We start from the raw sequence: 27,553 nt of genomic DNA, 5'->3' as shown, positions 1-27,553 counted from the left end.
GTCCTGCAGTCCTATGTAACACCACAGATAACACAGTGATATCTCTCTGAGTACAGATCATGTAGTAGATGTGTCCTGCAGTCCTATGTAACACCACAGATAACACAGTGATATCTCTCTGAGTACAGATCATGTAGTAGATGTGACCTGCAGTCCTATGTAACACCACAGATAACACAGTGATATCTCTGAGTACAGATCATGTAGTAGATGTGACCTGCAGTCCTATGCAGGGCCGGCGCTATGGGTAGGCAAAGGTGGCAATTGCCCAGGGCCCCCTGAAAGGGGAGAATCTCTTCTTTCAAATGAATCTTGAATTTTGTTTCTAGGTGCTATGGATCCAGAGATATTCAGGTTTAAAGTGAGAATATCAGGTGCCATTTTTATATATAAAAATCACTCCCAACGGCAGTTCAACAGTTAATATCTCCATTTTCCTAAAGCTTAGAAACACAATTTTAGATTCATATAAAATAGGAGACTCTCTTCTTTCATAGGAAAAAAGAAGTAAGGTTCTATGTGTCACAGAGCCAGAGATACAGCCCCCTGAAGTGTCCCCCCCCCCCCTCCAGATTCTTAGCCATCAGGCTGCAGGGAGCATTTGCTGCACACAGGAGCTGCTGCACCTCACAGATAATGGAAATATTCACTTTATATGTTACTACTACATTCTGAGAAGGGATAATATCAACTAATATTCATGTTTTTAACCCTTCTCTATGCAGAACTATCTAATAACACACTTTCTCTCCTATTCCCTTTTATTTTGTGATAGTTTTTTGTTGTTGGGAAAATTGACTGATACGATGAACATTCAATCCTCTTCGCCTAATGTGACTACACCGCGACCAGAACATGTCCATAAAGTTATATGTAACACCAAAAACACACACATGTTCTGGAATAAAGTTTTTATTTCCCATCATCCTTTTATTATTATTTATTTATTATCTCATTAGAGAGGTTTATGGATATATAGTTATTTATTTGGGTGACCATTGTGTAAGGAACATACAATGATAGATTTGTGTGAACTTTCTAGCTGAAAAGCAGATATCTAGTTATTACAGTTTTAGTGATATTATGATGATTTATTTATGTGAACAGATCAATATGGGACATTTGTGAACTCTACACATGTCCATCTATTACATTTAGGAGATGTGAAGGTAAATAGTTTCTGTCTGGAGCACATTTTTTGCCATCAAAGTGAAATTTTAAGTATTTTTTTGTAAAATGTTTCATTTCGAATCAAAGTTGCATGAAGGCGCCTATGTCTATAAACTCTTTGATGCTATTTTGAAAATGGGGCAAGTGTCTGCTTTCAGAAAATATCGGTCCCTCTTCCCAATGGGCCTCACAAGTCTAATCAGCCTACCAGTAATTTTTTGGAGTGTGGGAGGAAACCGGAGGACCCAGAGGAAACCCACGCAGACACAGAGAGAACATACAAACTCTTTGCAGATGTTGACCAGCGCTGCAAGGCTGTAGTGCTAACCACTGAGCCACCGTGCTGCCCATCAATCTTCCTATCAGCTATCTATCTCCTATAAAATTCTCCAAAATTACAGTTTGTTTTACCATACTAAAGGGAGCCTCTTGCTGACTGTGACTGGTCATAAAATAGTTTAATTTTGGGGCCCCACTTTTAGTTTTGCCCAGGGCCCCACTTTGTCTAGAACCGGCCCTGGTCCTATGTAACACCACAAATAACACAGTGATATCTCTGAGTACAGACCATGTAGTAGATGTGACCTGCAGTCCTATGTAACACCACAGATAACACAGTGATATATCTCTGAGTACAGATCATGTAGTAGATGTGTCCTGCAGTCCTATGTAACACCACAGATAACACAGTGATATCTCTGAGTACAGATCATGTAGTAGATGTAACCTGCAGTCCTATGTAACAGCACAGATAACACAGTGATATCTCTGAGTACAGATCATGTAGTAGATGTGACCTGCAGTCCTATGTAACACCACAGATAACACAGTGATATCTCTGAGTACAGATCATGTAGTAGATGTGTCCTGCAGTCCTATGTAACACCACAGATAACACAGTGATATCTCTGAGTACAGATCATGTAGTAGATGTGTCCTGCAGTCCTATGTAACACCACAGATAACACAGTGATATCTCTCTGAGTACAGATCATGTAGTAGATGTGACCTGCAGTCCTATGTATCACCACAGATAACACAGTGATATCTCTCAGTACAGATCAGGTAGTAGATGTGTCCTGCAGTCCTATGTAACACCACAGATAACACAGTGATATCTCTGAGTACAGATCATGTAGTAGATGTGACCTGCAGTCCTATGTAACACCACAGATAACACAGTGATATCTCTGAGTACAGATCATGTAGTAGATGTGACCTGCAGTCCTATGTAACACCACAGATAACACAGTGATATCTCTGAGTACAGACCATGTAGTAGATGTGACCTGCAGTCCTATGTAACACCACAGATAACACAGTGATATCTCTCTGAGTACAGATCATGTAGTAGATGTGCCCTGCAGTCCTATGTAACACCACAGATAACACAGTGATATCTCTCTGAGTACAGATCATGTAGTAGATGTGTCCTGCAGTCCTATGTAACACCACAGATAACACAGTGATATCTCTCTGAGTACAGATCATGTAGTAGATGTGTCCTGCAGTCCTATGTAACACCACAAATAACACAGTGATATCTCTCTGAGTACAGATCATGTAGTAGATGTGTCCTGCAGTCCTATGTCACACCACAGATAACACAGTGATATCACTGAGTACAGATCATGTAGTAGATGTGTCCTGCAGTCCTATGTAACACCACAGATAACACAGTGATATCTCTGAGTACAGATCATGTAGTAGATGTGTCCTGCAGTCCTATGTAACACCACAGATAACACAGTGATATCTATGAGTACAGATCATGTAGTAGATGTGTCCTGCAGTCCTATGTAACACCACAGATAACACAGTGATATCTCTCTGAGTACAGATCATGTAGTAGATGTGTCCTGCAGTCCTATGTCACACCACAGATAACACAGTGATATCTCTCTGAGTACAGATCATGTAGTAGATGTGTCCTGCAGTCCTATGTAACACCACAGATAACACAGTGATATCTCTGAGTACAGATCACGTAGTAGATGTATCCTGCAGTCCTATGTAACACCACAGATAACACAGTGATATCTCTCTGAGTACAGATCATGTAGTAGATGTGTCCTGCAGTCCTATGTAACACCACAGATAACACAGTGATATCTCTGAGTACAGATCATGTAGTAGATGTGTCCTGCAGTCCTATGTAACACCACAGATAACACAGTGATATCTCTGAGTACAGATCATGTAGTAGATGTGTCCTGCAGTCCTATGTAACACCACAGATAACACAGTGATATCTCTCTGAGTACAGATCATGTAGTAGATGTGCCCTGCAGTCCTATGTAACACCACAGATAACACAGTGATATCTCTGAGTACAGATTATGTAGTAGATGTGTCCTGCAGTCCTATGTAACACCACATATAACACAGTGATATCTCTGAGTACAGATCATGTAGTAGATGTGTCCTGCAGTCCTATGTAACACCACAGATAACACAGTGATATCTCTCTGAGTACAGATCATGTAGTAGATGTGTCCTGCAGTCCTATGTAACACCACAGATAACACAGTGATATCTCTGAGTACAGATCATGTAGTAGATGTGTCCTGCAGTCCTATGTAACACCACAGATAACACAGTGATATCTCTGAGTACAGATCATGTAGTAGATGTGTCCTGCAGTCCTATGTAACACCACAGATAACACAGTGATATCTCTGAGTACAGATCATGTAGTAGATGTGACCTGCAGTCCTATGTAACACCACAGATAACACAGTGATATCTCTCAGTACAGATCATGTAGTAGATGTGTCCTGCAGTCCTATGTAACACCACAGATAACACAGTGATATCTCTGAGTACAGATCATGTAGTAGATGTGCCCTGCAGTCCTATGTAACACCACAGATAACACAGTGATATCTCTCTGAGTACAGATCATGTAGTAGATGTGTCCTGCAGTCCTATGTAACACCACAGATAACACAGTGATATCTCTCTGAGTACTGATCATGTAGTAGATGTGTCCTGCAGTCCTATGTAACACCGCAGATAACACAGTGATATCTCTGAGTACAGATCATGTAGTAGATGTGACCTGCAGTCCTATGTAACACACAGATAACACAGTGATATCTCTGAGTACAGATCATGTAGTAGATGTGTCCTGCAGTCCTATGTAACACCACAGATAACACAGTGATATCTCTGAGTACAGATCATGTAGTAGATGTGCCCTGCAGTCCTATGTAACACCACAGATAACACAGTGATATCTCTGAGTACAGATCATGTAGTAGATGTGACCTGCAGTCCTATGTAACACACAGATAACACAGTGATATCTCTGAGTACATATCATGTAGTAGATGTGTCCTGCAGTCCTATGTAACACCACAGATAACACAGTGATATCTCTGAGTACAGATCATGTAGTAGATGTGCCCTGCAGTCCTATGTAACACCACAGATAACACAGTGATATCTCTGAGTACAGATCATGTAGTATATGTCCTGCAGTCCTATGTAACACCACAGATAACACAGTGATATCTCTGAGTACAGATCATGTAGTAGATGTGTCCTGCAGTCCTATGTAACACCACAGATAACACAGTGATATCTCTGAGTACAGACCATGTAGTATATGTGTCCTGCAGTCCTATGTAACACCACAGATAACACAGTGATATCTCTGAGTACAGATCATGTAGTAGATGTGTCCTGCAGTCCTATGTAACACCACAGATAACACAGTGATATCTCTCTGAGTACAGATCATGTAGTAGATGTGTCCTGCAGTCCTATGTAACACCACAGATAACACAGTGATATCTCTCTGAGTACAGATCATGTAGTAGATGTGTCCTGCAGTCCTATGTAACACCACAGATAACACAGTGATATCTCTGAGTACAGATCATGTAGTAGATGTGTCCTGCAGTCCTATGTAACACCACAGATAACACAGTGATATCTCTGAGTACAGATCATGTAGTAGATGTGTCCTGCAGTCCTATGTAACACCACAGATAACACAGTGATATCTCTGAGTACAGATCATGTAGTAGATGTGTCCTGCAGTCCTATGTAACACCACAGATAACACAGTGATATCTCTGAGTACAGATCATGTAGTAGATGTGTCCTGCAGTCCTATGTAACACCACAGATAACACAGTGATATCTCTGAGTACAGATCATGTAGTAGATGTGTCCTGCAGTCCTATGTAACACCACAGATAACACAGTGATATCTCTGAGTACAGATCATGTAGTAGATGTGCCCTGCAGTCCTATGTAACACCACAGATAACACAGTGATATCTCTGAGTACAGATCATGTAGTATATGTCCTGCAGTCCTATGTAACACCACAGATAACACAGTGATATCTCTGAGTACAGATCATGTAGTAGATGTGACCTGCAGTCCTATGTAACACCGCAGATAACACAGTGATATCTCTGAGTACAGATCATGTAGTAGATGTGACCTGCAGTCCTATGTAACACCACAGATAACACAGTGATATCTCTGAGTACAGATCATGTAGTAGATGTGTCCTGCAGTCCTATGTAACACCACAGATAACACAGTGATATCTCTCTGAGTACAGATCATGTAGTAGATATGTCCTGCAGTCCTATGTAACACCACAGATAACACAGTGATATATCTGAGTACAGATCATGTAGTAGATGTGTCCTGCAGTCCTATGTAACACCACAGATAACACAGTGATATCTCTGAGTACAGATCATGTAGTAGATGTGACCTGCAGTCCTATGTAACACACAGATAACACAGTGATATCTCTGAGTACAGATCATGTAGTAGATGTGTCCTGCAGTCCTATGTAACACCACAGATAACACAGTGATATCTCTGAGTACAGATCATGTAGTAGATGTGCCCTGCAGTCCTATGTAACACCACAGATAACACAGTGATATCTCTGAGTACAGATCATGTAGTAGATGTGACCTGCAGTCCTATGTAACACACAGATAACACAGTGATATCTCTGAGTACATATCATGTAGTAGATGTGTCCTGCAGTCCTATGTAACACCACAGATAACACAGTGATATCTCTGAGTACAGATCATGTAGTAGATGTGCCCTGCAGTCCTATGTAACACCACAGATAACACAGTGATATCTCTGAGTACAGATCATGTAGTATATGTCCTGCAGTCCTATGTAACACCACAGATAACACAGTGATATCTCTGAGTACAGATCATGTAGTATATGTGTCCTGCAGTCCTATGTAACACCACAGATAACACAGTGATATCTCTGAGTACAGATCATGTAGTAGATGTGACCTGCAGTCCTATGTAACACCGCAGATAACACAGTGATATCTCTCTGAGTACAGATCATGTAGTAGATGTGTCCTGCAGTCCTATGTAACACCACAGATAACACAGTGATATCTCTGAGTACAGATCATGTAGTAGATATGACCTGCAGTCCTATGTAACACCACAGATAACACAGTGATATCTCTCTGAGTACAGATCATGTAGTAGATGTGTCCTGCAGTCCTATGTAACACCGCAGATAACACAGTGATATCTCTCTGAGTACAGATCATGTAGTAGATGTGTCCTGCAGTCCTATGTAACACCACAGATAACACAGTGATATCTCTCTGAGTACAGATCATGTAGTAGATGTGTCCTGCAGTCCTATGTCACACCACAGATAACACAGTGATATCACTGAGTACAGATCATGTAGTAGATGTGTCCTGCAGTCCTATGTAACACCACAGATAACACAGTGATATCACTGAGTACAGATCATGTAGTAGATGTGTCCTGCAGTCCTATGTAACACCACAGATAACACAGTGATATCTCTCTGAGTACAGATCATGTAGTAGATGTGTCCTGCAGTCCTATGTAACACCACAGATAACACAGTGATATCTCTGAGTACAGATCATGTAGTAGATGTGACCTGCAGTCCTATGTAACACCGCAGATAACACAGTGATATCTCTCTGAGTACAGATCATGTAGTAGATGTGTCCTGCAGTCCTATGTCACACCACAGATAACACAGTGATATCACTGAGTACAGATCATGTAGTAGATGTGTCCTGCAGTCCTATGTAACACCACAGATAACACAGTGATATCACTGAGTACAGATCATGTAGTAGATGTGTCCTGCAGTCCTATGTAACACCACAGATAACACAGTGATATCTCTGAGTACAGATCATGTAGTAGATGTGTCCTGCAGTCCTATGTAACACCACAGATAACACAGTGATATCTCTGAGTACAGATCACGTAGTAGATGTATCCTGCAGTCCTATGTAACACCACAGATAACACAGTGATATCTCTGAGTACAGATCATGTAGTAGATGTGTCCTGCAGTCCTATGTAACACCACAGATAACACAGTGATATCTCTGAGTACAGATCATGTAGTAGATGTGTCCTGCAGTCCTATGTAACACCACAGATAACACAGTGATATCTCTGAGTACAGATCATGTAGTAGATGTGCCCTGCAGTCCTATGTAACACCACAGATAACACAGTGATATCACTGAGTACAGATCATGTAGTAGATGTGTCCTTGTTAAGGAGGTCGCACTGGTTTCGGACGCCATCTTGACTACTGTCCGCCATCTTAGATACAGCGGCCATGTTCCCTGACCATTGTCAAGTTAATGTCATGATTCAAACTTCATTTTATGTAACCTGTTTGCTGGCCTGTCAGCTAATACCCTTTGACATTTAATGAGAAGCCAGTCTGTCCTCGAAGCTGCATAATAATAAGATTCTGGAGCCACTTATCTTCTTCTTAGTATAAACAATATCTGTGTACAAGGTCTCTGAGAACTGCGCACAATTAATTAACTTTCTTTTCCCAGAATTTGCTGATGACCAATAGCTTTGCAGTATACTATTCACGCCCCTTTGATGATTCTTCTGTTTGTTATATATTATGCATTTTCATTATTAAAGGAGAGAAGATTTTGACTAAGAAATTGACGTATGTCTTGGTCCTTATGTTCAATCATGAAAGGGTTAATTAGGACTCACCTTACAAAAGTCAAGAGGGCTGTTGGGGCCCTGCATAAAAATCCCTAACAATATTTGGCGTCCTTCCTGGGTGGGTTTAGGAGTAAACAACAACAGCACCAAGACAGCCTCCGTGAAGTGTCCCCGCCGGCTCGGTGAACAGAACTGACCAGAGAGCTCTCAGGGTAAGATATTAATTTTTCTTGTCTACCTTGATTTGTCACTTCTGGTTCACTGGTTGGACGGACCGGGTAAGACTGTCTCTGTGTTATGTATTTGCCACTGTTGTTCACTGTAACCTAAGCTCATAGTTTTTGGCAAAGAACCACTTTGTAAGGTGATGGACAGAGACTGGACAGTGACGGATGGTCAGACAGTCTGTGGTGTTATCTGGTTGGAGCTGTGGGACAGGGAAGAGTAACCCTTAGATGTCTGCAATGCTAGAGTGGGAGATATTCTGTTGTGATAGTCGGATTATCATAGTGTCTGGGATACTGTTTGTTTGGGACTGGTTTTTCCCATAGATTGTGACAGAGTTCAGATTGCGGAGACCCGCCCTGATCAGGCGAGCGCTAGACTTTCTACGGGAGTCTGAGCGGTCTTGTGTGGCTGTGAGAACTAGTGGAGGATGGCGGCATGTTTTAGTCAGTCTAGTCAGGCAGTGACTTGGTATAGAGTCAGTCTAGTCAGGCAGTGACTTGGTATAGAGTCAGTCTAGTCAGGCAGTGGCTTGGTGTAGCGTCCTTTGTGAGATATTCTCTGGTAGCTAGTTTCTTTGTTTGTCAATAAATCGAGATGTTGGCATCCGCTGAATCTTTGGGGATGTGTCCCTGTAACGGTATCGTAGTTGTAGATACAGAGAGCACAGCAGAGGGAATTGGAATTGAGCCAAGTGCGTTGCATTGCAGACATAGGCAAGAAGGAAGATTGTGTCCCACATGAAGGGGAAAGATGCACAGAGATAGAAGGTTGTTGAGTTAAGTAGGACTGATGGAAAAGTGCAAGTTGACATGATCGGACATAAGGGCTGGTAGTTTTGTGTTTGAAGTGAGAAGTAGTATTGAAGGATTTGGGATGTGTCAGATGATCTGATGATTGTACAAGTGAGAAAACTTGATCAGATTTGGAAACTGAGAAAACTTGATCAGATTTGGAAACAGACACTTATAGCCTCTGACTTTGACGGACGGACTAGGACAGAGTGACTGGGATTCTTCAGAGTGCCCAATGAAGAAAGAGACAGGCGATAAGGGACATTTCAAAGTTTTTGATGTGGAAAGAATTTGAGAAAAAGAGATTTTATTATATTTTCCTTGGAGTGAAAAATGGCCCCTGTAATCCAGACTCCACCCCTGTATCTGGTGGTTAGAGAAGATGACCCGCCCTGCCATTCTTCAGTGGCGGCCATCTTAAGTCAGTTTATTTTTCAGTGGCGGCCATTTTAAGTTATATTCCCAAGTCCCAATAAGTTGATTGCTGTTGGCAGCCATAAAAGCTGTTGTGGGGCTTTGTAGGATAACAGCTGACCATGCTTGGGGCGCCTGCTAGGGGTCTTGGAGTGTGGGAGGTTGTTTGAGTATTATTAAAATCTATTGATCCCGACAATTAGAGAAAAATTACTATAAAAAGTGTTACAATGTCTCCGGTACCTGCTTTCTGGCATTTAAGGGGTTAACAAAAGGGTGGGGGCTGTTGGAGCTGCGTTTTGTTTTGTGAAGAACTGACATGTGCTGTGTCCTTGATGTTCACGGAAAACTGAATTTCTCCATATTGAGTTGCTTAGAATCTGTGTTCTGTTATCTCGTGGTTTACAGGCTAGTGAGAACATTTACATTTGGGAGGGGTAGATCGCTGCGTTTAGAGTTCTCCCTGACAATCTAAAAACACTTGAAGGAAGTTATTTGGTTGTGGAACAAGAATACAGTATGATGTGATGTCCTCCTGTGTACCCCATGAACAGGCTAAGCAAGAATGAGCCCCCCAACTGTATTACAGAGCCTATGACTGACTTTTGTTCCTTTTTGATTAAAAACCATCTTAAGTGTACCTGGATTTTATTGAGACGTTGGAGTCTGGCCAGAACTTTATAGGAAGCACAGAACACTGGGCTGGAGATGTGGTGGAGGGACTCTGACATTGACGTACAGAGGGAATAGAGGATGTTTCACAGACCACGCCGAAGTGAGATTGACAACATCTCCGGAAGTCTCAACCGACCAACCCAAGTGGGCGTTGCGGGGAGGAGACATTACTGTAGTGAGTGGCAGAGACGGCCCCCACAGGGCAAGACAAGGGGGGTGGTTACGGACAAGGATGTTAGCGAGAACAGTCCCCCTCCTGAACGCCCCCCCCAGACAGAGTTATCGCCTTTCATTGTAGAACTCTCCTCTGCTAGTCCGATGATGATTTTAGCCCATTCCCGGTCAAGAAAAGACTCAGAAAGAACAGCCGGATACATGTAGCATGGTCCATGACCTCCAAGCTGCCAATGAGTGTACTGAAGCCCAGTGGTCCCTAGCCCAAACTGGCAGCAGTCCCTGAGAGTGACATATTATTCACTGTTATTGATTTGGCAAATGTTCTCCTCTCTGTGCCCCTACATGAAAATTGCCAGTACCTATTTGCCTTTACCAGTTCAGTATTCCAGTACACCTTGGGCAGATTCCCACAAGGGGGGTAAAACTCCCCCAGCCAATACCCCACGGCCCTACAGGGAGTAGACTGGCAGACTAGCCCCTTACTGGATGTTTTCCTTTTCAGTATGCGGAGGACCTACTGTTTTTGTTTGCCAGGATGCATTTATTGACCTTATGTGTTTTCTGTTCCAGAGGGTTACAAAGTTTCCAGAGACAAACTCCGGTATTGCCAGGAGAAGGTGGTCTTCCTAGGCCACTGCTTCTCAGCCACAGGCAGATACCTGACAGAGGGAAGAAAGCTGGCAGTCCAGAATGTGCCCCTGCCCTGAGGCTCTAAGCCTCTTCACATGTTTCTAGGACTGGCCAGCTCCTGCAGCCTGGGATAAGGTCTGCTGCCTCCAGCCTGATGCTGCCCCTTTCTGACTGAATTGCCTCTTCCCCATTTGCCCTTAGTCAGGAGGCAGTTGATGCATTCCATAGCCTTAAACTGGCAAACCCTGTCTGCCCCGGCCCTAGGCACATGCCACTGAACCAGACCTTTTATTTTATTTTGCACTGAGTATGTAGGCCACAGGTGTCTTAGCCCAGGAACGTGGTGGCCTCCCCAGTGGCCCACTATTAGGCCCGGTTAGACTCAGTCGTGAGGGGAGCCCTTCATGTGTTAGTAGCTGCAGCCAGCAATCTGCTCAGAAAGGCCAGTGAGTTGATCCCAGAACCTAGATCACTCAGTTACAGTGCAAACCCCACATACCTTGCACAGTGTCCTCACCCAAGTACAGCCCAAGCTTCTGAGCAAAGGCCAGACAGCTCAGACTCCAGTGTGCACTCCTGATTCCCCAGGACACACTGATAAGGTGCACAGCTCTGAATCCTTCGTTCTATCGCCAGTCTTCCAGGATTCAGAGAGGGGGGAGAGAAGGGTGAGTAACGCAGATGTTGAGTTTTTTTCTCATAGATGGCTCCAGGTCTGCAGGAGAAGACAGACGGTTCTACACTGGATATACAGTGGTCAGTGGCGCACATGAGGTAGTACAAGCAGAACCACTCCCTCCACACAGGTCAGCGCAGGAGGTGAAGTGACGGCACTCAGGGAAGTGCTACAGCTGGTGGAAGGTAAAAGGGCAAACATTTATACTCAAGGTATAGTTCTGGGGTCTAAACACGACTATGAACCCATATGGAAGGCTAGAGATTTCCTCACCTCTGCAGGGACCCCCTTTAAGCATGGCACGCTGGTTAAAGAGCTCATGGATGCTCTCTTACTTCCACAAGAGGTGAGGATAATAAAAGTAAAAGCACACACAATTTGGTAACTCCACAAGCCAAGGGCAAGTATGTGGCTGACGGGATGGCGAAGGCAGCTGCACAGATGGAGCCCAGAGACTGTCCTGAAGTCTCAACGGTGAGTTCTGAGCTAAAAGTTTGATCCACAGGTGCTCCAGTCCCTGGTGGCCCGAGAGTCATCAGAAGTGAAGGAGGTGTGGAGGAGAGCTGGAGCCCAGATGCCGATGGGACCTGGATGCTGGGAGATAGGGTGTGCCTGCCCAGAGCCCTGCACCCGACAGTAAGTCAAGTAGCCTACAGACACATACACATCCAAAATGGCCATGCTAGTGCTCATAAACCATAAGTGGTTTGCCCGGGCGTTACTACCCCTGTCACTAGACTAGTGAAAGCCTGTATAGTCTGTGCCCGCCACAACCCGGGTAAGGTGGAAAAGACCCCACAGAAGGTGACACCCAAGCTGCTGTATCCCTTCCAGAGACTGCAGATGGATTTTACCCAGCTACCAGAAGGGGTACGTAGGAATACGTGCTTGTGTGCATTGATCTCTTTCCAGGGTGGCCAGAAGCTTCTCCCATGACCAAGGCTACTGCCAGAGCTGCAGCCAAGAAGTTGGTGAGTGAGATTTTTCTGCAGGTTTGGACTTCCAGAGACCATAGAGTCCGGTCGCAGAACCCACTTCACTAGACAGGTAAAGACCTGAAACCTTGTCCCTCCTGGGTGTAGAACAGGCCCTTCCCAAGTTGGTGGTGCGTTTGAGATACTTTATATGGCACTCTTAAGTTAGAGATCCAGGAGTCCATGGAAGTAACAGGGAAACCATGGCGTGAGTGCTTTCCTGCTGACCATCATTCAGTTAGGACCACACCCCAACAGAAAGATGGGATTGTCCCCCTTTGAAGTACTTTTTGGCTGTGCACCCAGACTAGGCCTCTACTTTCCACAGATCCTATAGCTGACGGCAGGAAACCAAGTGGAATATGCCGCACAGTTGAGCCAGGCCTTGGAAAAGGTCAGCAAAAGTGTTTCTGATTCCTTTTTCAGATTCAGACAGAGACCTCAGGACGCATAACCTGAAGCCTGGAGACTACGTGGTGTTGAAGAGAGACACCAGAGAGAGAGTCTGGAGCCTTGCTACGATGGTCCTTTCCAAGTCCTGCTGACCAGTGTCACGTCTGTGAAGCTAGAGGGAAGTCAGCATGCTGCCACGCTTTCTATTGCAAACTTACTTATTCTTCTTGCTAACTGGTCTCTTCTGACTGACTGTATGCTCAGGGACACCCCAACCATGACTATCACTGTATCTATAGGGCTGACTGTATGCTCAGGGACACCCCAACCATGACTATCACTGTAACTATAGGGCTGACCAGGATGCCCCCAGGGTAGGAGACTTTACCTACGGTTGGTGCAACACGACAATGACCTTCTTTACCATTGACAGCACAGGTAACCCTGTCTTAGCAGTGTCTGATGTGTACTGGATTTGTGGGGATAGGAGAGTCAGGTCAGGCCTAGAGGCTGGGAAGGTGAGTGTACGGTGATAACACTTGTGCATTCCTTCCTCGTGATCCCCAGGGATAAGTTTGATCAGACACATAAAGAAAAGGTAGAGAATCCCTAAGGATTCTGAAGGTCTGAGAGAGAAGCACCAGGATGACAACGTTTATATAGATACAGTGGGAGCACCAAGGGGGGTCCCAGATGAGTACAAGGCCCACAATCAGATATGGGCAGGTCTAGAGTCCATTATTCCCCAGAGAGCTATGAGTAAAGATGTTGGTTGGGTTAACTGGTTTTATTGTAATCAACAGAGATTTATGAATTATATCGGAGATGCTTCCCAGAACCGCATGGCTTTGGACATGATCCTTGCTGAGAAGGGAGGAGTCTGTAAGATGGTGGGAGTGGCTTGTCGCATATACATCCCAGATGACATCGTCCCCTATGGATCCATTACCCATGCTCGTGAAAAGATTAAAGGACTGTCCAGGGAACTCAAGAGAAACTCTGGGGTGGACACTTTGTCCTTCACTTTGTGGTTAGGGGATTGGAAGGGTTTCCTTTAAGTGGGGGTGATATTGGGGATTGTGATTTTGCTCTTGTCACTTATTGCGTGCTGTGTGGTCCCCCTTATCAAGTCCACCATGTCCCAGATGGCCGTCCAGGTGGTAAGAACCACGACAGGAGAAGTGCCCGGAGCAGAGGATGATGCTGCCTGTTTACAAACCTATGAACTATGGGAACTCAGTGATGTGATTTGAGTGTGCGGGCCTGTAACCCCTGAGTGACCAGCCTCCAGGGGATCTGGTGAAGAGTTAACAAGTCCAGCAGGTACGGGCTTAGCCTACCTGTGGGTACCTGGAGCTTGAGGAGGTCGCTCAGGATGGAGTTACAGGCCAGCAAAGCTCAAAAGGGGGGAATTGTTAAGGAGGTCGCACTGGTTTCGGACGCCATCTTGACTACTGTCCGCCATCTTAGATACAGCGGCCATGTTCCCTGACCATTGTCAAGTTAATGTCATGATTCAAACTTCATTTTATGTAACCTGTCAGCTAATACCCTGTGACATGTAATGAGAAGCCAGTCTGTCCTCGAAGCTGCATAATAATAAGATTCTGGAGCCACTTATCTTCTTCTTAGTATAAACAATATCTGTGTACAAGGTCTCTGAGAACTGCGCACAATTAATTAACTTTCTTTTCCCAGAATTTGCTGATGACCAATAGCTTTGCAGTATACTATTCACGCCCCTTTGATGATTCTTCTGTTTGTTATATATTATGCATTTTCATTATTAAAGGAGAGAAGATTTTGACTAAGAAATTGACGTATGTCTTGGTCCTTATGTTCAATCATGAAAGGGTTAATTAGGACTCACCTTACAAAAGTCAAGAGGGCTGTTGGGGCCCTGCATAAAAATCCCTAACAGTCCTGCAGTCCTATGTAACACCACAGATAACACATTGATATCTCTGAGTACAGATCATGTAGTAGATGTGTCCTGCAGTCCTATGTAACACCACAGATAACACAGTGATATCTCTGAGTACAGATCATGTAGTAGATGTATCCTGCAGTCCTATGTAACACCACAGATAACACAGTGATATCTCTGAGTACAGATCATGTAGTAGATGAGTCCTGCAGTCCTATGTAACACCACAGATAACACAGTGATATCTCTGAGTACAGATCATGTAGTAGATGTGTCCTGCAGTCCTATGTAACACCACAGATAACACAGTGATATCTCTGAGTACAGATCATGTAGTAGATGTGTCCTGCAGTCCTATGTAACACCACAGATAACACAGTGATATCTCTGAGTACAGATCATGTAGTAGATGTGTCCTGCAGTCCTATGTAACACCACAGATAACACAGTGATATCTCTGAGTACAGATCATGTAGTAGATGTGTCCTGCAGTCCTATGTAACACCACAGATAACACAGTGATATCTCTCTGAGTACAGATCATGTAGTAGATGTGTCCTGCAGTCCTATGTAACACCACAGATAACACAGTGATATCTCTGAGTACAGATCATGTAGTAGATGTGTCCTGCAGTCCTATGTAACACCACAGATAACACAGTGATATCTCTGAGTACAGATCATGTAGTAGATGTGTCCTGCAGTCCTATGTAACACCACAGATAACACAGTGATATCTCTCTGAGTACAGATCATGTAGTAGATGTGTCCTGCAGTCCTATGTAACACCACAGATAACACAGTGATATCTCTCTGAGTACAGATCATGTAGTAGATGTGACCTGCAGTCCTATGTAACACCACAGATAACACAGTGATATCTCTCTGAGTACAGATCATGTAGTAGATGTGTCCTGCAGTCCTATGTAACACCACAGATAGCACAGTGATATCTCTCTGAGTACAGATCATGTAGTAGATGTGTCCTGCAGTCCTATGTAACACCACAGATAACACAGTGATATCTCTGAGTACAGATCATGTAGTAGATGTGACCTGCAGTCCTATGTAACACCACAGATAACACAGTGATATCTCTGAGTACAGATCATGTAGTAGATGTGTCCTGCAGTCCTATGTAACACCACAGATAACACAGTGATATCTCTCTGAGTACAGATCATGTAGTAGATGTGTCCTGCAGTCCTATGTAACAGCACAGATAACACAGTGATATCTCTGAGTACAGATCATGTAGTAGATGTGTCCTGCAGTCCTATGTAACACCACAGATAACACAGTGATATCTCTGAGTACAGATCATGTAGTAGATGTGTCCTGCAGTCCTATGTAACACCACAGATAACACAGTGATATCTCTCTGAGTAAAGATCATGTAGTAGATGTGACCTGCAGTCCTATGTAACACCACAGATAACACAGTGATATCTCTCTGAGTACAGATCATGTAGTAGATGTGTCCTGCAGTCCTATGTAACACCACAGATAACACAGTGATATCTCTCTGAGTACAGATCATGTAGTAGATGTGTCCTGCAGTCCTATGTAACACCACAGATAACACAGTGATATCTCTGAGTACAGATCATGTAGTAGATGTGACCTGCAGTCCTATGTAACAGCACAGATAACACAGTGATATCTCTGAGTACAGATCATGTAGTAGATGTGCCCTGCAGTCCTATGTAACACCACAGATAACACAGTGATATCTCTCTGAGTACAGATCATGTAGTAGATGTGTCCTGCAGTCCTATGTAACACCACAGATAACACAGTGATATCTCTCTGAGTACAGATCATGTAGTAGATGTGACCTGCAGTCCTATGTAACACCACAGATAACACAGTGATATCTCTGAGTACAGATCATGTAGTAGATGTGTCCTGCAGTCCTATGTAACACCACAGATAACACAGTGATATCTCTGAGTACAGATCATGTAGTAGATGTGCCCTGCAGTCCTATGTAACACCACAGATAACACAGTGATATCTCTCTGAGTACAGATCATGTAGTAGATGTGTCCTGCAGTCCTATGTAACACCACAGATAACACAGTGATATCTCTCTGAGTACAGATCATGTAGTAGATGTGACCTGCAGTCCTATGTAACACCACAGATAACACAGTGATATCTCTGAGTACAGATCATGTAGTAGATGTGACCTGCAGTCCTATGTAACACCACAGATAACACAGTGATATCTCTGAGTACAGATCATGTAGTAGATGTGTCCTGCAGTCCTATGTAACACCACAGATAACACAGTGATTTCTCTGAGTACAGATCATGTAGTAGATGTGTCCTGCAGTCCTATGTAACACCACAGATAACACAGTGATATCTCTGAGTACAGATCATGTAGTAGATGTGACCTGCAGTCCTATGTAACACCACAGATAACACAGTGATATCTCTGAGTACAGATCATGTAGTAGATGTGTCCTGCAGTCCTATGTAACACCACAGATAACACAGTGATATCTCTCTGAGTACAGATCATGTTGTAGATGTGTCCTGCAGTCCTATGTAACACCACAGATAACACAGTGATATCTCTGAGTACAGATCATGTAGTAGATGTGTCCTGCAGTCCTATGTAACACCACACATAACACAGTGATATGCAGTCCTATGTAACACTCTATACAGTTGGCTCTGTTATGTGTCTAATGTAATTTTAGAATTTCTTACCGGAAAACTGATTTCTTCCTCTAATATTTTGTCTCCTACGACCTGCGGGAGGACAGAGATGGGGATTAGTGGAGAGGACGATGTCTGGATACATTCCTGGTCACACCCCGGAGCTCTGGGGATTTCTTATACATATTTCTTATTTTATTAGTTTTCCTCAGTATTCGGAATATCTCTGCTTGCTGTCAGTGAACGTCTCATTGTTGTTAGTGAGCAGTGTCCCTCTCCTCCTATCAGTGAGGATTGTACATGTGTCCCTGTTGGTGAGGTGTGAACAGGGTGTGAGAAGAGGTGGCAGCACCCTGACCCCCCACCTTGTAGCCGCTCTCCCCCCACCATCCTGCGCTATCTGTGTGACATGATGGCAGTGCTGGTTGGCGCGGCGCCAGTCACACAAGCAGCTGGTAATGAGGGTGTGATTGGCACTTAGGGCATCAATGAGGAAGCGAGAGGAATAAACATGGGGAGGAATTCAGCTCCCAAAATAACAAAGTGCAGTCACACAAATTGGCAGAGGCAGCGGGGGAGGAAGCGGCACATGTAATGGGGTCTCACGATCCACCCCACTATCATCATGGCAGTGGGGGGGCACTTGGCGTATCCCTGTGACCTTCACGCTGGGGATTAGTTTGTATCTCACAGTTGGATGTAATTCTCCCTGCCTCCAATAGGAGGGGCAAACGGCACATGAATTTGTTACAGAACAGTGCCCCCCGTGTCCACAGGTTGTGTCTGGTAATGCAGCTCTGAATAAGTAACCTCGATGGAATAGGGTTGCAATGTGAGGCAAGACCTGTGGACATGTGTGGTGCCGTTCTTGGATACACAACTAATAATTCGGCACCTGTAGTGACATCACGAGTCCGGTGTCTGTAGTGACATCACTAGTCCGGTGTCTGTAGTGACATCACGAGTCCGGTGTCTGTAGTGGCATCACGAGTCCGGTGTCTGTAGTGACATCACTAGTCCGGTGTCTGTAGTGACATCACGAGTCCGGTGCCTGTAGTGGCATCATGAGTCCGGTGTCTGTAGTGGTATCATGAGTCCGGCGCCTGTAGTGGCATCATGAGTCCGGCGCCTGTAGTGGTATCATGAGTCCGGCGCCTGTAGTGGCATCATGAGTCCGGTGCCTGTAGTGGCATCATGAGTCCGGTGTCTGTAGTGGTATCATGAGTCCGGCGCCTGTAGTGGCATCATGAGTCCGGTGCCTGTAGTGGCATCATGAGTCCGGTGTCTGTAGTGGTATCATGAGTCCGGCGCCTGTAGTGACATCACGAGTCCGGTGTCTGTAGTGACATCACTAGTCCGGTGTCTGTAGTGACATCACGAGTCCGGTGCCTGTAGTGGCATCATGAGTCCGGTGCCTGTAGTGGCATCATGAGTCCGGTGTCTGTAGTGGCATCATGAGTCCGGCGCCTGTAGTGGCATCACGAGTTCGTCGCCTGTAGTTGGATCATGGATCCGGTGTCTGTAGTTGGATCATGAGTCCGGCACCTGTAGTTGGATCATGGGTCCGGTGTATGTAGTTGGATCATGGGTCCGGTGCCTGTAGTTGGATCATGAGTCCGGTGTCTGTAGTGGCATCATGAGTTCGTCGCCTGTAGTTGGATCATGAGTCCGGTGTATGTAGTTGGATCATGGGTCCGGTGTCTGTAGTTGGATCATGAGTCCGGTGTCTGTAGTGGCATCATGAGTTCGTCGCCTGTAGTTGGATCATGAGTCCGGCACCTGTAGTTGGATCATGGGTCCGGTGTATGTAGTTGGATCATGGGTCCGGTGTCTGTAGTTGGATCATGGGTCCGGTGTCTGTAGTTGGATCATGAGTCCGCCACCTGTGGTTGGATCATGAGTCCGGTGCCTGTAGTTGGATCATGAGTCCGGTGTATGTAGTTGGATCATGAGTCCGGTGTCTGTAGTTGGATCATGAGTCCGGTGTGTCTGTAGTTGGATCATGAGTCCGGCGTCTGTACTTGGATCATGAGTCCGGTGTATGTAGTTGGATCATGAGTCCGCTGCCTGTAGTAGTATCATGAGTCCGGTGTATGTAGTTGGATCATGAGTCCGGTGTGTCTGTAGTTGGATCATGAGTCCGCTGCCTGTAGTTGGATCATGAGTCCGCTGCCTGTGGTTGGATCATGAGTCCGGTGTATGTAGTTGGATCATGAGTCCGCTGCCTGTAGTAGTATCATGAGTCCGGTGTATGTAGTTGGATCATGAGTCCGGTGTGTCTGTAGTTGGATCATGAGTCCGCTGCCTGTAGTTGGATCATGAGTCCGCTGCCTGTGGTTGGATCATGAGTCCGGTGTGTCTGTAGTTGGATCATGAGTCCGGTGTCGGTAGTTGGATCATGAGTCCGGCGTCTGTACTTGGATCATGAGTCCGGCGTCTGTACTTGGATCATGAGTCCGGTGTCTGTACTTGGATCATGAGTCCGCTGCCTGTAGTAGTATCATGAGTCCGGTGTATGTAGTTGGATCATGAGTCCGCTGCCTGTAGTAGTATCATGAGTCTGGTGTATGTATTTGGATCATGAGTCCGGTGTGTCTGTAGTTGGATCATGAGTCCGCTGCCTGTAGTTGGATCATGAGTCCGCTGCCTGTAGTAGTATCATGAGTCCGCCGCCTGTGGTTGGATCATGAGTCCGGTGTGTCTATAGTTGGATCATGAGTCCGGCGCCTGTAGTAGTATCATGAGTCCGGTGTCTGTAGTTGGATCATGAGTCCGGTGTCTGTATTTGGATCATGAGTCCGGTGTGTCTGTAGTTGGATCATGAGTCCACTGCCTGTAGTTGGATCATGAGTCCGCTGCCTGTAGTAGTATCATGAGTCCGCCGCCTGTGGTTGGATCATGAGTCCGGTGTGTCTATAGTTGGATCATGAGTCCGGCGCCTGTAGTAGTATCATGAGTCCGGTGTCTGTAGTTGGATCATGAGTCCGGTGTCTGTAGTTGGATCATGAGTCCGGTGTCTGTAGTTAGATCATGAGTCCGCTGCCTGTAGTTGGATCATGAGTCCGCTGCCTGTAGTAGTATCATGAGTCTGCCGCCTGTGGTTGGATCATGAGTCCGGTGTGTCTGTACTTGGATAATGAGTCCGGTGCCTGTAGTTGGATCATGAGTCCGGCGCCTGTAGTAGTATCATGAGTCCGGTGTCTGTAGTTGGATCATGAGTCCGGTGTCTGTAGTTGGATCATGAGTCCGGTGTCTGTAGTTGGATCATGAGTCCGGTGCCTGTAGTTGGATCATGGGTCTGGTGCTGGTGCCGGCAGCGCGAGGTGTCACCCTATAGACTAATGCGCGGTGTTAATTGCTGGCGTCCAGACAGGAACAGATTGATTCCCTCCATGAATGTTCCGCTTTATCAGGAGGAGATTAAAGATCGCGCGGCTCAGGACATCAATTTCATGAGGAATCTGAGCGGCGTGTCAGGAATATCGATCTCATCCCCGCACATCAGTCATCTGCCGCATCTCATTCCACTCAGATACAAAATGTAACATGTAATAAAAAGGAACAGATCCCAACGTGATGCATGCACCTCCCCGGAATGTCAGGAAACCAGCGGAACCAGGATCAGAACCTGTGCCGAGAGGAGGGGCCTGACATACAGGGGAGAGGAGGGGTGTGACCTACAGAGGAGAGGAGGGGCGTGACCTACAGAGGAGAGGAGGGGCGTGACCTACAGAGGAGAGGAGGGGTGTGACCTACAGAGGAGAGGAGGGGCCTGACATACAGAGGAGAGGAGGGGCCTGACATACAGAGGAGAGGAGGGGCGTGACCTACAGAGAGGAGGGGCGTGACATACAGAGGAGAGGAGGGGCCTGACCTACAGAGGAGAGGAGGGGCGTGACCTACAGAGAGGAGGGGCCTGACATACAGAGGAGAGGAGGGGCCTGACCTACAGAGGAGAGGAGGGGCGTGACATACAGAGGAGAGGAGGGGCCTGACATACAGAGGAGAGGAGGGGCGTGACCTACAGAGGAGAGGAGGGGCGTGACCTACAGAGAGGAGGGGCCTGACATACAGAGGAGAGGAGGGGCCTGACCTACAGAGGAGAGGAGGGGCGTGACATACAGAGGAGAGGAGGGGCCTGACATACAGAGGAGAGGAGGGGCGTGACATACAGAGGAGAGGAGGGGCGTGACCTACAGAGAGGAGGGGCCTGACATACAGAGGAGAGGAGGGGCCTGACCTACAGAGGAGAGGAGGGGCCTGACATACAGAGGAGAGGAGGGGCCTGACATACAGAGGAGAGAAGGGGCGTGACCTACAGAGGAGAGGAGGGGCCTGACATACAGAGGAGAGGAGGGGCCTGACCTACAGAGGAGAGGAGGGGCCTGACATACAGAGGAGAGGAGGGGCCTGACATACAGAGGAGAGGAGGGGCGTGACCTACAGAGAGGAGGGGCCTGACATACAGAGGAGAGGAGGGGCCTGACCTACAGAGGAGAGGAGGGGCGTGACCTACAGAGAGGAGGGGCCTGACATACAGAGGAGAGGAGGGGCCTGACCTACAGAGGAGAGGAGGGGCGTGACATACAGAGGAGAGGAGGGGCGTGACCTACAGAGGAGAGGAGGGGCGTGACCTACAGAGAGGAGGGGCGTGACATACAGAGGAGAGGAGGGGCCTGACACACAGAGGAGAGGAGGGGCGTGACCTACAGAGGAGAGGAGGGGCGTGACCTACAGAGGAGAGGAGGGGCCTGACATACAGAGGAGAGGAGGGGCCTGACACACAGAGGAGAGGAGGGGCGTGACACACAGAGGAGAGGAGGGGCGTGACCTACAGAGGAGAGGAGGGGCCTGACCTACAGAGGAGAGGAAGGGCCTAACATACAGAGGAGAGGAGGGGCGTGACATACAGAGGAGAGGAGGGGCCTGACACACAGAGGAGAGGAGGGGCCTGACACACAAAGGAGAAGAGGGGCCTGACACACAGAGAAGAGGAGAGGAGGGGCCTGACCTACAGAGGAGAGGAGGGGCGTGACATACAGAGGAGAGGAGGGGCGTGACACACAGAGAGGAGGGGCCCGACCTACAGGGGAGCGGAGGGGCCTGACACACAGAGGAGAAGAGGGGCGTGACCTACAGAGGAGAGGAGGGGCGTGACCTACAGAGGAGAGGAGGGGCGTGACCTACAGAGGAGAGGAGGGGCGTGACCTACAGAGGAGAGGAGGGGCGTGACCTACAGAGGAGAGGAGAGGCGTGACCTACAGAGGAGAGGAGGGGCGTGACCTACAGAGGAGAGGAGGGGCGTGACCTACAGAGGAGATGAGGGGCGTGGCCTACAGAGGAGAAGAGGGGCCTAACACACAGAGAAGAGGAGGGGCGTGACATACAGAGGAGAGGAGGGACGTAACCTACAGAGGAGAGGAAGGGCCTGACATACAGAGGAGAGAAGGGGCGTGAAATAAAGAGGAGAGAAGGGGCGTGAAATACAGAGGAGAGGAGGGGCCTGACACACAGAGGAGAGGAGTGGCCTGGCCTACAGAGGAGAGGTGGGGCCTGACACACAGAGGAGAGGAGGGGCGTGACCTACAGGGGAGAGGAGGGGCGTGACATAAAGAGGAGAGGAGAGGCGTGACCTACAGAGGAGAGGAGGGGCGTGACACACAGAGGAGAGGAGGGGCATGACCTACAGAGGAGAGGAGGGGCCTGACACACAGAGGAAAGGAGGGGCCTGACACACAAAGGAGAGGAGGGGCGCAACCTACAGATGAGAGGAGGGGCGTGACCTACAGAGGAGAGGAGGGGCCTGACACACAGAGGAGAGGGGCGTGACATACAGAGGAGAGGAGAGGCGTGACCTACAGAGGAGAGGAGGGGCGTGACACACAGAGGAGAGGAGGGGCATGACCTACAGAGGAGAGGAGGGGCCTGACACACAGAGGAAAGGAGGGGCCTGACACACAAAGGAGAGGAGGGGCGCAACCTACAGATGAGAGGAGGGGCGTGACCTACAGAGGAGAGGAGGGGCCTGACACACAGAGGAGAGGGGCGTGACATACAGAGGAGAGGAGGGGCGTGACACACAGAGGAGAGGAGGGGCCTGACCTACAGAGGAGAGGAGGGGCGTGACCTACAGAGGAGAAGAGGGGCGTGACCTACAGAGGAGAAGAGGGGCCTGACACACAGAGGAGAGGAGGGGCCTGACACACAGAGGAGAAGAGGGGCCTGACACACAGAGGAGAGGAGGGGCCTGACACACAGAGGAGAGGAGGGGTGTGACCTACAGAGGAGAGGAGAGGCCTGACAAAAAGGAGAGGAGGGGTGTGACACATAGAGGAGAGAAGGGGCGTGACATATAGAGGAGAGGAGGGGCGTGACATATAGAGAAGAGGACAAGAAGAGGAGGGGTTTGCTACACAAATGTGAGGAGGAGGAAGGGCTGGGACACAAAGGAGATGAGGAGGGACCTGTCTCAAAGATGAGGGGAAGAGCAGGGGCCTGACAGAGAGGAGACAAGGAGGAGGGACCTGACACATAGAGAAGAGGAGAGGCCTGACACATGGAAGAGAGGAGGAGGAGGGGCCTGATCTCACCTGACAGAAGAGCTGGTGACTGTCCTCAGATACCAGGAGGAGGCAGCAGCTCGGAGACTGCGTCTGTTCTTCAAGCTGAAAGAGATAAGAAGAAAGTCATAAGAGAAAACTGTGATCTATATAAGATGCTTAAGCTTAAAGGGGCGGTGCAGCTTCACCAAAATGTAGCGACATATATTACAATTCTCTAGTAAAGGGAGCAAGTGACCTTCAGACAAATCGGAGGTGGGAGGAGTCCAAATTCTGTTCTGAATCAATTACTAATACAGGCAGTCCCCAGGTTACACACAGGTCAGGTTCATTAGGTTTGTACTTGTGTAATTCGTATCAAAAATTATATATTTTATAATCGTAGCTCCACATAAAATGCTTTCTTGTCCCAGTGACAATTCCAATTTTCTAAATTTTGTGCTGTCATCGAAAAGAGGATGATCAATAAAGCTTCATTACAGACACCTTACAGCTGATCACTGCAGACGGCCCGAGAGGTCTGTCTGTAACTATGGGTCACCTGTAAGTCAGGTCCTTCAGAACGGAACAACCTGTATATTTACCATTTTTTGAAATTTCTGACAGTAAGTTTCTATAGTTCAGATTACTGCTATCTGAAGCCACCACTAGAGGGAGCTCAAGAGATTGACTCATAAAGATCAATCAAGAAGATCCAGTGCTCCATCTAGTGGTGACTACAGGCAGCACGGGCAGAATAAGCAAGTCTATTCAAAGCTAAAAGAAGTAAAAGTTAAATTTATATTATTGGACTTTAAGGTCAGCACAAAACACCCGCTGGTCGTCTTGTATCCAGGATGGAAGAAAACGGCAGCTCAGATAACAAGGAAGAAGCCGGAGGGCAGCAGGAAAAAATACAAAGGATAAGACACAACGGCGAAGGTCAATAAACAGACCCATCGGGACAGAGCCGAAAAGGATAAAAGCGCCACAGCGTGACCCAGCGCCACTATACACAGTATACAGAGAGAGAGAGAGAGGAGATAGCAGGACTTCAAATATGGATGTAAGTAAAATAAAGAATTGAAAAGTATGTTACTATGAAGTATCTGCAAACCAGTGGAAGTATTATAGTAGTTATATTCCTGTACATAGGGGGCAGTATTATAGTAGTTATATTCCTGTACATAGGGGGCAGTATTATAGTAGTTATATTCTTGTACATAGGGGGCAGTATTATAGTAGTTATATTCTTGTACATAGGGGCAGTATTATAGTAGTTATATTCTTGTACATAGGGGGCAGTATTATAGTAGTTATATTCCTGTACATAGGGGGCAGTATTATAGTAGTTATATCCTTGTACATAGGGGGCAGTATTATAGTAGTTATATTCCTGTACATAGGGGGCAGTATTATAGTAGTTATATTCTTGTACATAGGGGCAGTATTATAGTAGTTATATTCCTGTACATAGGGGCAGTATTATAGTAGTTATATTCCTGTACATAGGGAGCAGTATTATAGTAGTTATATTCTTGTACATAGGGGCAGTATTATAGTAGTTATATTCCTGTACATAGGGGGCAGTATTATAGTAGTTATATTCCTGTACATAGGGGGCAGTATTATAGTAGTTATATTCTTGTACATAGGGGGCAGTATTATAGTAGTTATATTCTTGTACATAGGGGGCAGTATTATAGTAGTTATATTCTTGTACATAGGGGGCAGTATTATAGTAGTTATATTCTTGTACATAGGGGGCAGTATTATAGTAGTTATATTCCTGTACACAGGGGGCAGTATTATAGTAGTTATATTCCTGTACATAGGGGGCAGTATTATAGTAGTTATATTATTGTATATATGGGGCAGTATTATAGTAGTTATATTCTTGTACATAGGGGGCAGTATTATAGTAGTTATATTCTTGTACATAGGGGGCAGTATTATAGTAGTTATATTTCTGTACATAGGGGGCAGTATTATAGTAGTTATATTCTTGTACATAGGGGGCAGTATTATAGTAGTTATATTCTTGTACATAGGGGGCAGTATTATAGTAGTTATATTCTTGTACATAGGGGGCAATATTATAGTAGTTATATTCTTGTACATAGGGGGCAGTATTATAGTTGTTATATTCCTGTACATAGGGGGCAGTATTATAGTAGTTACATTCTTCTACATAGGGGGCAGTATTATAGTAGTTATATTCCTGTACATAGGGGGCAGTATTATAGTAGTTATATTCTTGTACATAGGGGGCAGTATTATAGTAGTTATATTCTTGTACATAGGGGGCAGTATTATAGTAGTTATATTCTTGTACATAGGGGGCAGTATTATAGTAGTTATATTCCTGTACATAGGGGGCAGTATTATAGTAGTTATATTCCTGTACATAGGGGGCAGCATTATAGTAGTTATATTCCTGTACATAGGGGGCAGCATTATAGTAGTTATATTCCTGTACATAGGGGGCAGTATTATAGTAGTTATATTCTTGTACATAGGGGGCAGTATTATAGTAGTTATATTCTTGTACATAGGGGGCAGTATTATAGTAGTTATATTCCTGTACATAGGGGGCAGTATTATAGTAGTTATATTCCTGTACATAGGGGGCAGTATTATAGTAGATATATTCTTGTACATAGGGGCAGTATTACAGTACTGGTCCAGGGAGCTGAGTGTATGATGGGAGGATCATTCAGCTATGAAATCTCTCTATTAGTTCTGATCCTTGGAGACGTCTTGACCATGTGTCTCGGTCTTGAGTTCTGCTCTTCAGATGATAATGTATGGGGCGGGTAGAGCAGCTCTTCAAGGTAATGACACTGCGGGAACTTAAAGGCAAATCATGCGTCCGACTCTGTATTGTTCCGCTGAAAAGCCACAAGTTTGTGTAGGACAATGGCGCTCGGCGTGTTGCCGGCGATTCAGCGTGTAATGGAGGGGGGCGGAGGGTAACACTTCAGATGTCTGTTTCTCGCTCTCCGCCGATCACCAGAACATCCCGGAGAAATGGTTACGGCGTAACAATAGCAATTTCAGGTGAATAGCAGCAAATTGCGCTAATAGATGCATCCGGCCACGGCGGGGAACGCTCGCCTTTCTAATCCCCAGATATTAATTTTGCATTATGTAAAGAAGAAAGGAATGAATAGACCTTCACAGCAGCGAGCGGCGGGGGACGCGCAGCGCTGATTCATGTGACTGACAGCTCTCAGGCGCCGCCGCAACAAATAAAGCGCCCGCAGCCTCAGAACATTCTGTGACAGTCGCTTCCAC

At 46.2% G+C, this 27,553-nt stretch overlaps 1 protein-coding gene across 4 annotated transcripts in view; it reads right to left on the bottom strand.

The window, feature by feature from the left end:
- Positions 1–27,553, bottom strand: part of PDE2A (phosphodiesterase 2A) — a 456,573-nt gene that overhangs the window by 69,645 nt on the left and 359,375 nt on the right. For all 4 annotated transcript variants that reach the window (XM_072133790.1, XM_072133792.1, XM_072133791.1 and 1 more), the window contains 2 exons: positions 24,308–24,382; positions 17,769–17,810 (listed from right to left, as the gene is read on the bottom strand). In XM_072133790.1, coding sequence (XP_071989891.1) covers positions 17,769–17,810; positions 24,308–24,382 — 117 coding nt within the window. The remainder of the gene's footprint in view (positions 1–17,768; positions 17,811–24,307; positions 24,383–27,553) is intronic.

Source organism: Engystomops pustulosus, chromosome 2 (genome assembly GCF_040894005.1).
Source record: "Engystomops pustulosus chromosome 2, aEngPut4.maternal, whole genome shotgun sequence".
NCBI classification, from domain to species: domain Eukaryota; kingdom Metazoa; phylum Chordata; class Amphibia; order Anura; family Leptodactylidae; genus Engystomops; species Engystomops pustulosus.
Note: the sequence above shows the minus strand (reverse complement) of the source record. Positions and strands in the feature narration are given on the sequence as shown.